Source organism: Lingula anatina, chromosome 4, assembly GCF_051362555.1.
Source record: "Lingula anatina isolate TDL-2025a chromosome 4, LinAna3.0, whole genome shotgun sequence".
Classification (NCBI taxonomy): Eukaryota; Metazoa; Brachiopoda; class Lingulata; order Lingulida; family Lingulidae; genus Lingula; species Lingula anatina.
Window position 1 is genome coordinate 10,574,357 of NC_141770.1, and position 13,177 is coordinate 10,587,533.

General features: G+C 34.3%; 1 protein-coding gene across 1 annotated transcript in view; it reads left to right on the forward strand.

Annotated features, from left to right (window-relative positions):
- The window catches only part of LOC147762268 (copine-4-like), a 35,913-nt gene extending 26,352 nt beyond the window's left edge, over window positions 1-9,561 (forward strand). The window contains exon 8 of the mRNA XM_087011656.1: window positions 9,127-9,561. Coding sequence (XP_086867782.1) covers window positions 9,127-9,137 — 11 coding nt within the window. The 3' untranslated portion in view covers window positions 9,138-9,561. The remainder of the gene's footprint in view (window positions 1-9,126) is intronic.
- Window positions 9,562-13,177: the final 3,616 nt, after the last annotated feature.

The window sequence follows — 13,177 nt, forward strand, 5'->3', positions numbered from 1 at the left end:
AATTGCCATCACCTGCGTCTGTCATCGCCGATGCCGATGCCGTCGCCGGCGCCGTGCACTTTCCTTGTAAACACAATAAGTGGAAGGCAGTTTCACTTTTTGGCTTTATATTTACAGAGCTGATGAATATTCATAAAACGCAGGTCAAGTTCGAAAATCAGCATGATCAGGCCATTATTGTAGAAGTTATGCTGTTTTTTTCACTTTTCAGCATATATGCAACCTTGTAAACACATTTTAAGGAAAACCGTTAGGCCTATTGTCATGAAACTCACAGGAGTAATCAATCTTACCAAAATGCAGGTCAAGTTTGAAAATCAGCATGATCGGGCCACTATTTTAGTAGTTATGCGGTTTTTTCATTGTTCAGCATATATGCAACACTGTAAACACAATATAAGAAAAACAGAAAGCCCAATTGTCATTAAACTCACAGGAATGGTCAGTCTTACTAAAACGCAGGTTGAGTTCGAAAATCAGCATAATCGGGGCATTATTTTAGAAGTTATGCTGTTTTTTCACATTTCCTCAGATTTCCTCAGATTTAATTCTTAGGCATGTTAATAGCCTTATTATTTAAGTAATAAGATACGTAAAAGTGTTTGTTTGACATTTCCTGCATCTTTACAACATTGTTAGTTGATAGTGTAAAAATGATGGTAAACTTGTTATCATGTATTGTGTAATCAAGTGTCAAAAACGGAAATAAACTCTTATCATTGCAGTTTGTCAGATTCAATCATCCACTATGTTCAGAATCTCAGAATATAGGAAATTGGACATTTAACACTGTTCTATTGATACTTTTCTCATCTCATCAATTTTCTTAGTTGGTCATAAAAAAATGGCAGTAAAATGTTTATTTTGTTTTATGTTAAAAAAGTGTTAAAAAAGGAAATAAACCCATTTCAGAACAGTGCTGTCTTGTTTACATTTTGGCATTTTCAAGATGTGATTTTGAAGTTCCATGGGCCTGAAGACCTTTGCTAGTCACATTTTCTGAATATCTGTGATACTAATATTTTATAATTACAAATTAATGGTCATTATGCTGTTAAACATTTTGTAATATTGCATCAAAATTTGAAGAAACCCCTATTTTGGGCACTGCTCCCCTGATGACCATTTAAGGAAAATCATGTCACTTACTGTTCTCAAACTTACAGGAAAGAAACATGGGACTAAAATACAGCTTCAGTAGGCAATGCAGTCTGTTAGGTAAATTTTTGTGAACATTTTTGTTTTTTGTGAACATTTAATTTTTCATATGTTGGCATTTTTAAGGTGTGACTTTGAAGTTCCATGATCTTGAAGACCTTTGCTTGTCATGTTTTCTGAATGTCCATGTTACTAATATTTTATTAATAACATTTGATGGTCATTATGCTGTTAAACATTATGTAATGTTGCATCAAAATTTGAAAAAAAAAAACCTATTTTGGGCACTGCTCCTATGATGACCATTTAAGGGAAATCATGTCACTTACTGTTCTCAAACTTACAGGAAAGAAACATGGGTCTAACATACAGCTTCACTAGGCAATGCAGTTTGTTTGGTAAATTTTTCTGGCAATTTAACAGTTTTTTGTAAAAATTTAATTTTTCACTTCTTGGCATTTTCAAGGTGCGACTTAAAACCTCCACGGGCTTGAAAACCCATGCTAGTCACATTTTATGAAAATCCATGACACATATATTTTATTATTAAAAATTGTTGTATTATGCTGTTAAGCATTATGTAATGTTGCATCAAAATAGAAGAAAACACAATTTTTGGTGCTTCTGCCATGATGACCATTATGGGAAAACCGTGTTACTTATGATTGTCAAACTTTCAAAAAAGAAACACAGGACTAAAATGCAGCCCGAGTTGGAAAAGCAGTCTAATTGGCTTCTTTTTCTGGAAGTTATACAATTTAGTGAAATATTCATTATCTTTTTGGCATATTCATTGTGGGACTCGGAGCTCCCATGGACATGAAGCCGGATGGTAATAAAATTTTCTACATGTTCATGCTATTTATAGTCAATAATCAAAAATTGGTGATAATTATTCTATATTTTATTATGTAATGTTACATCAAAATTGACAATAATCTTTTTGCACTGCTACTGCAAACATTATGAAAAGAAAACTGTGTTATTTATTATTATATTTAACTTATGAGTTTGATTTTTAGGATTGGCACGCAGTTCAAATTAGAAAGCCAGGTCAATTGGGTTATCATTTATTATTGAATTTTATGCAATTTTGTGTGAAATTTCATTTTTCTCATTCTGGCACTTTCTAAGTATAAACTTGAACTCTGATGGGCCTGAAGCCTTATGCTTTTACTTTCGTTGGTGGTACCTGTTGTGCAAAATTAAAATTTGATGTTGACTGTGCAGTTAAACATAATGTATTATTGCATCAGAATTGGTAGTCTCCTATTTTGTGCATTATTGTTTTGTGCTTTTCTTAAGTTGTGACTTATGGGCCTGAAAGACCTTTGAGATGGTCAGTCTGTAAATTTCCCTTGGGTATCACTTAGCTAATTTCAGTGTTATAAAGTAATTTGCCTAATTAATCGGCCATTAAATGAGATTACATAAAGCACACTTGTTGATATTTCCCTGTAAACTCCCATAGGTTAAGCTCTCTGCTAGATTAATAATAAGGAAGCAGTGATAATTATGCAGGTGAATTTTGTTTAATATTGCAAATAAGTTTTTAATATATATATATATATATATATATATATATATATATATATATATATATATATATATATTAAAAACTATATATATTAAATATTTATATATATAAATATATAAAAAACTATATATATTAAATATATATATATATATAAATATATAAAAAAATAACCAATGTAATGAGTTTGTGTGTAAAAGACCAACAAGGATATGATCTGAAAAAATGTCAGTAAAAATGAAACTGTAATTGCAGGAAGATTAAAATTTCAAAGATATTTCTTCAATTTTGAAGAAATGGCTTTATCAACCCTCTGCTAGACTTTGATGATTATCATTTATGTTTGCTGATGGTGGAGTGAAATGATTATTATTGTTTTTTAAATTAAGTTTTATGTTAATTTCACTTTATGGTTGATACTTGATACAGTGGATGGTGTACTTTACTATAATTTTTTTTCTACAAATTGAAATGAGAAAATTATTATTATTTTTTAAATTTGGAATTAATGAGGTCAATCAAATTCATTCTTTCGAAGTTGGTAAACTCAAAGCAATATTTTATTGTGCCAAAATTAAAATAAAAAATTTTACCTATTTTTGTTGTGTTGTTTATTCATTTTGAGATTACATAATTTTGATTTGACTTGATTCTTTAATTTGCATTATCTTTTAGTAGTTTGTGTAAAGAAAATAAAAGTAAAACAACATTTTCGTTTGATTTGAGTGCTATGAAACAAATGAAGAAAAAGATAGCATTTACCTTCCATTTTGCAAGGGTGGTCGAACAAAAATGTACCCCTTCCCGACTCCAAGCAGCTACAAGAAAGTTGACTAAAAACAAACGGTCCCGTGCGAAGGTCGATTGAGGTATTGCAGGTGTCCCTTAGTCGCGTGCTCAGACCGTCGTCGCACTCACTCCCCTTCATAAGAAAATCGGATTGCAGTTTTAATTTATTTAAAAATTTAATGTCAAACCTTTGGGTCTTAATCATATGATAAGATTATAGATCTTAAATACATAAACGATTATACTTGTAACAAAGCGGGTTGTTTTTAATTAAAATAACAGAAGGCTTGTCTACCGTGCCGTGGCGCAATCGACTTCACTTTTCTTTAAAAAAATTGTTCCTCTATATTTTTAAAACGTGGATTTTTTATTGATATTGAAAATGAATAATTCCCAAATTAGTGTTTACTAAAAAAAAAAAAAAGAGAGAGAACGGTCTGAGTATGACGGTCTGATCGCGGAGCACTGTGCCCCTTTCCAGCTACCTTAAACACCTTGGCTGTTCCCATGAACTCAAATTCTGCCCATCACGTCCTGTTTGGTAAACTTAACCCTCAATCACCTTTCAGGGCCTCGCAGGCCCGGACCCATGTATCTTTTGCTCTCTCTTCATTAGCATGAGGTTTTGAGCCTGTTCCTTTCATGTTATCCTCAAGCAACTTATACCCCATCAATGGATAAATAATTAGTTTTGAAATAATTTACAACATATGTAGAAATTAACTTTTCCAAAAGTTAGTCCCATTTCCTGGAAACCGGGCCTCTGAGGCCCGGTCGCTTGATAATTTTACTTCCACATAGGATAAATAAGTCCATGTTACCTCAAATAGCTTTGCTATAAAATGTTTTACACAAGCAACATCATGTGTGCTATGACTATCAGTATGGTCAATGAAATCTGCCTGTGAAAGATTCAAGACCTGGAGAAATTATTATTTATGAGTAATCGGTCACCTTGCATGGTCACCTGATATGCAGATATCAGTTTAAATCTATCATTATTACATACCTGATAGACTGCGCTACCTTTGCGAAACTTTCCATTTTGAGAAAAAAAAATGTTTTTCCGCATTTTCCATACACAGTGTATACTCATGCACCCAGGTGGAGGTAGAGCGAGCAAGGGACTGGTGTAACATGAAGATCTGACTCCCCCAGTCAGATTTTCATAATGAAAATCTGACTCCCCATGAAAATTTGACTCCCCCTCCACAAATGTTCATAAATCTTATTTTATTTGAATTTACTTTTTTTTAAGTTTGCAGGTGAATATTTTCATGAAAAAAATATGAAAATTAAAAATGTGCACTTAACCGCCCATTGTCTCCCCTTTGAAAAAGCTATTTATTTGATATTTGATGATCATTTCTACATCTTTCCTTTAAATTACCTTTATGAAGATTATTGGAAATATTTGAAAGTTTGATGGTAAACTATTGGGTGAAAAAACTAAAATAAAAACATGAAAAATAGAAAATTAAAAATGTGCATTTTATCACCCAATAACTCCCCTATGAAAAAGCTATTTATTTGATATTTGATGATCATTCTATTCATCTTTTCTATTAGGATACTTTATGAAAAATATATTGGAAATATTTAAAAGTTTGATGATTAAATAGTGAGTGAAAGAATGAAAAATAAATCATGAAAATCTTCATTTTTATACCCATGAGATTTGGATTCCCATAAAGAAAAGGACCTATTTTATATTCAGTCACCATACCATTGTTTTTCTACATAGTTTGCACAGAGATGTACTTTTTGTTATTATTTGAAAGTTTGGTGGTGAAAATTTTGGTGAATATTTTTAAAACAAGTATTCATCTTACTACCTGTAGGTTTTGCACTTCCATGTCAAAATGCTACATTTTTAACTCGGGGAAATTGGCCCCATCGCCTTTTTACTGAATTCTTCTTATATAGCATACCCAGTATTTTACCATTCAAACTTTCAAATATTTCCAATATATTCTTCATTAAGTATCCTTAAAGAAAAGATGGCAGAATGATCATCAAATATCAAATAGATAGCCTTTTCATAGGGGATGAATTTGACGGCAAAGCGGCCATATTTCCACGTTGTGATAATACACATGCGCAGAAAGCTCATTTTCCGCACTCGGAACTACTCGGATGTCTCCGCAGTCGACAATGACAGCATGGAGCTTGCGGAATTAGCCGAGAATTGCTGATTGCATTTTCCGGCAAATTCAATAACGACGTTTGCGACAACCGACTTCCTTGGGAGGGGGGGGGGGGATTTTTTTTTTTTTTTTTTTTTTTGAGAACGGACGAAAATCGGTGCGCGCGCAGGATGTCATCCATAAAATTAACAAAGTGTGGCCTAAAGTATCCTCAAAGAAAAGATGTCAGAATGATCATCAAACATCAAATAAATAGCTTTTTCATAGGGGGGTCATTGGGTGTGAGAATAAAAATCTTTAATTTTTCTTATTTTTTAATGTGTTTTTTTATTATTTTTTTTTTCACCTAATTTTTTAACCATTAAACTTTCAAGTACTTTCAATATATTCCTCATAAAGTATCCTCAAAGAAAAGATGTTGAAATGGTCATCAAATGTCAAATAAATAGCTTTTTCATAGTGGACATGGGCGTAACTAGGCATACGCACGGATGCACTGTGCGTACAATTTTTTTGGCCAACCATGATATTATTTTATATAAATTTAGTGTATTTTTCACGGAATATATATCAAAAATCCTCTGCGAATTAAAGTCACCTGTATGTACAAATCCTCTGTATACGCACAATTGGTCTGACCCCCCGTCTTGCATACTTTTATTCAACTGAGGTAAACAATGCCTGTTACCTTTACAAGTCCTATCTTAATCGTCCATCTAACTGGAACATCCTTTACCTCTTAATTGGAGGGTTAAGTGGCCTTCAACTCTCCTGTAGTCATGAGAGTAACTAACGCACTCTTGCTGGTGATATTTATCTACCTGTGTGTTATTTTCAAAGAGCAGCTCCCGTAGACCTGGGGGCACTAGATAAAATCTTGACACCAGGTTTAATAAGGAGATAGAGAAACAAAGGAAGAATTTTTCCTGTAAAGCTTCAAAGAATTTCACACGGACTTGATCCAGCTTAGCCCTCCAAACTAATAGGGTGACATGGGCAATTTCCACAAACAAATAGTTAAACTTAGATGTATCAGAGCTCTATTGTGTCATATAATTGGTTGTTTTTGGGAGCCATGCATGAAAGCTGGATGAAACTGTATATAAGTTCAACTCAGAGGAGGATCCAGCATTACTCGAAGAGGGGAGGGGGGTCCGCTGATGTGAAGTTAGCCTCCTTTTAAATGAATATACCGTTCTGGGTAAATAAAAATATTGAAACTTTATTAAATCCCGAGAATATTTTTGACTTAAATGATGATTTTATTATTAATGGAAATTAAGCTACGATGTGTGGTACATATGCTGTGATTACGCTGTCCTTCATCTGTTGCGTTAATCTACATTTTGCTGTACATGCTGGGTATTTTAAAAATCTGTGCGTACAATTTTTAAAGGTCTGGTTACGCCCCTGGTGGAGTCCTTGGGTGGTAAAATACAAATCTTTAATTTTTCTTTATTTTTTCATGAAAATTTTCACCTGCAAACTAACAAAAAGTGCCAATGTGTCCTCCGTTATGCAATATACAATATCATAGTCATTTACTCAAATTCAATCAGATTTTTGAATGTTTTTTGGGGGGAGTCAGATTTACATGGTACACCGGGCCTCTGAGGCCCGGTTTCAGGGTTTACGTAGGGTTCCATTTCCTTGTGGATGAGGGTTAAATGTATATCAGATAGGGTTGAGTATGACCTGTACCCCTGTCCACCCCCTCCGCCCCATCACCATGCACCCGTGCCTTTTGTAGTAATATCCCCTATCCAGTAGAAACGGTAATTTTTAATATGATCATTTAATTACCACCTTTGTATATATACTTACGTTACATTGAAATTCAACAAATCTAAAAAGGAACCAGAAAATACTGCATCACTTGCCGAGTTTGTTTGTGCTTCCCTCGCCTTTGAACGTCTCTTTGTTTTTTCTGATTAAAAATATTTCGGGACTCTTGATTGCAATTTTGTAGGTCTCAGAGTGCAATTTTGGGGAAGGGACAACCGAATGATATTGTTTTGTCTAGTGGGTATGGGCGTCCTGCTGTGCTACAATCGATCCTGCTATATCATGACTAAAAATTGGTATTTTAACTGATACACCATCCCTGGCCGTTTCCAACATATTAGGTTATATGACAGTTCGGACTTGTAGCTAATGCCATAAAACGACTACATCTGTATATCGCTTATACAAAACAAAACTGAAGGCCTACTAGTTGACAAAAAGAGTAAACATTACGTCGCCTAGTGACAAAATTTTTACGTAAACTGTACAGGATTTTTCAAGCAGTTGTAAATCCAAGAGTTCCCGTCTTCAGGAAGTCAATGTACAGGTAATATGAATGCTTTGCAATTGGTTCTTAAGTTGATCACGGAATTTTGCTTCATATGACTGCCGCTTTATTCTAGACACATCAAGTCACAGTTCGAGTGATTGCCTCAGTGCCCCCAGTCACCCTGCATTTCAGAGATAATTGGAAATTTACCTCTATCTGATCACCGAAACACAATAGATATACTTAGAGATGATAGACCTGGGTTTTCAGAAACTCTCTGAAACTAAGGGTGCCCCCAGCCTCTGCCGCTCACTTTCAGCACCGAAAATGCCGAATTGTTTCGATTGTATACACAGCACGTCTAGGCTTGAAAGCAAACATATATTTGCATTTTAGATTTCTCTTTGGCTTGAATGGATTGCCTTGCAGACATATGCTTACATTAGCTTCAAGCATATTTTCAAATGAACAAGGCCATTTGGTTCCCTAGGCGAAAACGGAAACAACAACAATAAAAATCACGACTCTGTGCTTCTGCATATATAACCAAAAAAATTTATACTCACGGATTTCAAGTGTTGAGTTGATAAGCCATGGCATATTTTCTATCAAACACCATCCTTTTGGTAAGCATTGCTGAAGAAATGAAATACGCCTAATTTTCTTTATCCACGCGGTGCCTGTCCTTCTGTAATCAAGGCCAATGTATGCAAAAATCCCCGTATTTGATATTTTGTGTTACGAAACTTGTTTATGTGACCGAATGCTGGGATAGATAACCTATGTAACTAGCGAGCAGAAGAAACACATTATCAGGTAATGTTGATATTGTATTGTATATTGTTTTTACCATACAGCAAACCACATCAGATACCTATAACCTGAAATACAGAATCTACGGGAAATTTTATGGCATCCTGTACAAGAACATATTTACATATGAACGACCTTGCCAACGGAAAAAGCAGTAAATTTTCCTACCTTTGGTATTTTAGAGAAGACATACATTGTACTACCTTTAATTTGAATATTTCGTTTTAACGATATGTTATTCAACAATGGAAGTCATCTAGTCAGTTTTAGTAAAACAATTCAACATTCAATTAGTATCTATAACTTAAACTTTGTTTAAAAAAACTTGTACGTGATCATGCCAAGGTACCCCCCGACTTGACATAATTACCCACGATTGGTTAAATCATATTGTCCATAATATATTTCAGATGGGACATAACAAAGCCAGTTACCACGGTATTAAACATATGGCGCAGAAAACAGCTTCTGCGAGACTGGCTTATCCTGTCGTGAAGTGCACCCTGGCAGTTAATTTTCTATTTTTGTGATGAATTACAAAGGAATGAATAATTTAGCCTATAATCGCTGTTTAACCTGGAATCTATAAAACTGATTTGCAAGGAATCATTGGCACTTTATGTGTTTGGAATTAAAGAGGATCCTCGGAAATAAAGGAGACTTGTAAAGTTGTGAGTATCTCAAATACCAACCTCAGGAGAGAGAGAGAGACGCAAAGTTGACTGCTGTTCAAACGAAGACTGCCTGCTCAAATATTGGCTCATAAACACGACAGAATTGCTGAGTTTATTTCACGAAATACAACATTTCCAGTTTGTGTCATTTAGTCCGTTCTTGAAAGTGATGATGGCTAGTCAGATTTGTTAATTTAGTCAAAGTCATTAAATAAATTGGGAGTGATGGAAAAGACAAAAGAGCAATAAATGCGAAAAAGATATGTCGAGTTCATTGCTGTCTCTTAAACTCGTTTTATCACTGACAGCAGGACTTCCTCTTTAGCTTATACACTCTTGCTTACCCATACACACAGTACCTATTCAATAGCCACAATGTGTTTGTTTTATATTTGTCTATTTTCACATAATTTTTAATATTATTTTTTATGCCGTATTATAAAGATAATACCTGCCATCAAAGAAACTAACGTTTTACGTCGTACATTTAATGTCATACTTTTACATGTAGCTTAACGTCGTACTTGTAGATTGTTTTAACCCCGTAACAGCATATACTAAATGTCGTTTTAACATGATATTCTAGAGCATATGCCATGTCCATTCTTTTCAGGCCTGGTAAGTTGCTTGTATTTATCAACTTGAACTGGAGTTCGCGGATGTTTGAATTCCCCTTCATTATTGTCAGCCTTGCATGTCTAAAGATACAAAACCCAAACGTTTACTAGATGTATCATTTTTACCAAACACGTTTTTATAATATTTATTATCTTCCTCATCTCCCCAGGCCCGGCTGGAACACAAAGGATCATATCGCCCAAGCTATGGCGCGCTCTTATTCAGATATGGCAGACGACGAGGCCCAGCATCTTGTGTAGCGTTTAACTACTTGCTTATTGCGCACTAGTACTCTGCATAAACAATAGGTGGCGTTGGTCCTCATGCTTCAAAATGTCATTCTGCGGTAAAACTCATTGTAACATTGCCTGTGGACTCTTGAAGATGAGAGTTGAATTTTTGAAGAGTTTAAATGTATCGCAGGACACGTGTTCATTTGCTTGAGTTCCGGCAGTTTTGAATATAGTTTAAGTGTTCTAAATTGTTTTAATCTCTGTATAGGCCTATAATAATATTTTAAATAACGATATATTATTTATATTGAAACATGTATAGGTGTTTCACATGTTAATCTTTATTGGTGAAAAACTTAAACTGAAACTTAAATAATTTTCTGTATATCTGGATTGCATGCCTTGAATATTTCATGGCTTTGTAGATGTGTTATATATATGTGAACATTACGCATGTCATATTGTGCAAGCATACATGTAGCTAGAATACTAGCCTATTTAGACCAAGTGCTTTACTGCTTTATTTTTAATATATTTGCTAATGTATGTATTCAGCATTATACTTTCAGTAATATTTATAACTTATTCATATTTATTCTCACGCGTATATGAACTGTTCTGCAGAGTATCAATAAACATATCGGATGATTATTATACCTCGTCCTTGTTCCAAATTTTTCTTCTACAGAGCAGACCTAGTTTTTTCTCTTATTGTAACTAATTTCCCTTTGGAGAAATTTGGCAGTATTGACAGCCCTTGCTTTTGATCTTAAATGTATACTGCACGCGTTTGGAAAAAAAATCCCCCAAATCATATTTTAGTGTCTACTTATTCTGCAAAGCTACTAATCTTTCCCTATTCAGACCTTAAAATCTGTAAACCCCCTCGGATAAAAGTACCTGACGTCGATAGTTCCTTCTGAAGTGCACAGTAAGACATGACATTCTAAATGACTGGCCAATTATTAAATAAAAAATTAGTAAAACATCAAATCTAAATGCAGGAACGGCTTGAGCAACGATTTGCTAGTGGGAAAAATGTGTTTTTTTTCTCGAGAAAAATTTCATTTTGGCGGGTAAATCCCGCATAGTGTACCTGTTACATGATTTTCTTTGCATTTTCTATCTTTTTAAATTTTATGATTAGTCTTAATCATATTAAGCAAGGAATATTTCGATATTAAAGATGAAAATTTCTGTAATGATCTCGAAATCGCAAAGGTATGGCCTATCCAATACCAGTCAGAAAATTACTCTGTATAAACCCAATTTGGAGCTGTTAATTAGAAATTCACCAGTCTCCGTCACCATTATAGGAGAAGCTAAAAACAAACTGGAAAGTCTGGTCTTCGAAATAGCGTGTATTTCTAAATCGGGCGCGGCTCGCTCCCGGGCTGGTAGAACTTCGCTAACACAATCATGAGCCTGCGATCCACCTGACCTGTTATTGTTATTCAAATTATGCCAGCTGCAAGTGACAAGTATTCATTTAGGGAGCCATGATGTTAGGCAAAGATTTCAGGACGAAATGACGATTCTCGTGGATAAAATATGGTGCCTGGTTTGTTCAAAGCTACCTGCTCTACCCGGCCACAACAACAACGTGTAAGTACATGTACTAGTAGTCTGCAGTTTGCATGTTGATTGACTGGCGTGTCTCACTACTGGCAGAAATACGTGAGCACAAAACTTTGAAATAAGATGGAGGATTTCAAAATTGTATTATATGCCAGGGTTTCTTTTTACAGTACAAATGTACATGTAATCCCCAAGTTTTGGCAGTTTATCTGTTTAAGCTGAGTGAAAGCTGGAATGCTCAGTTCGACTTGTATTTCGTAAATATTGTGACGATATCTATTAAAATTTTGATATGTATATAGACTCTTATGTGGAAATTGCGTAAACAGCAGAAACACAAGGTATTCACTATATAATATATGAAAGAGAACAATTACTACACTGGATTTAAACCGTGGAATAAATAATTTCTTGTGTGTCTAAATTCTCATTTTGAATATGTTATTTCAGTCGCCAGTGCATTCAAGAGACGAAGATATGCCCCCATGGAGAAGTTACAACAGTTGAAATGATTTTGATTTCAATATGAATAATCCTGAGTAGCCTATGGACATTTGAAAGAAGCCTGTAATCCAACAGTAACAATTGATATGATTCTTAACATTTTAGTGTTATTAAGGGTTTACTTGCAAAATATGTACGTGCGTATTGAATATATATGAATTATAGTGACCGTGTGCCTCAGATTTCAGCCTTGAATAGTACTAGGGCAAGTAGGCATTGCTTAGCATGTAAGGCCAAATACCGAGGCAAATGACTACACGGCCCCTACATTTGTAAGAAATTGTCCCACCAAAACGTAGAAAGCACTTTACCAGTTTTGTTTAAATTTGGGTCTTCGGCGACTCCAAACGTGAGAGAATGTGCTAAATTCCAAAACAGTTTTGGTTATTTAAAAATCTGTATGCTAGAACACTTTGTTTCGCTTTGGATTTAACTGTGTTAGTGCAAGTTGTCTTTTTCACTTAAAAAATAGGTATGGCATAATATTAGGAAATGGTTAATAAAAGTGAGACGCTACACAAACCACTGAGAGTAAATGTGTGTATAATTCTGTAGTCGCCCCTGGCAAATCTTTATCAGAAAGTTACCATTTTGTAAGCGTCATTTTGTACCAATATATAAAACTGGGCGAGTCTGTTGTACTTTTTCCAATATGATTTTTCACTTTTTCTGTAACTTTGAACATTTTGTCAGTCTTGTTCGTGCTCTTCAAAGTTTATGGCTACATTGTCCCATTTAAGCTTCTGAATCAACATATGCTATCTTTATTTGACATATTTAACGTTTATACATGTATTTCACAATCCTTTAAAAACTTTGAACTAAAGGTTGCGAATATTATTATTATTTATTTT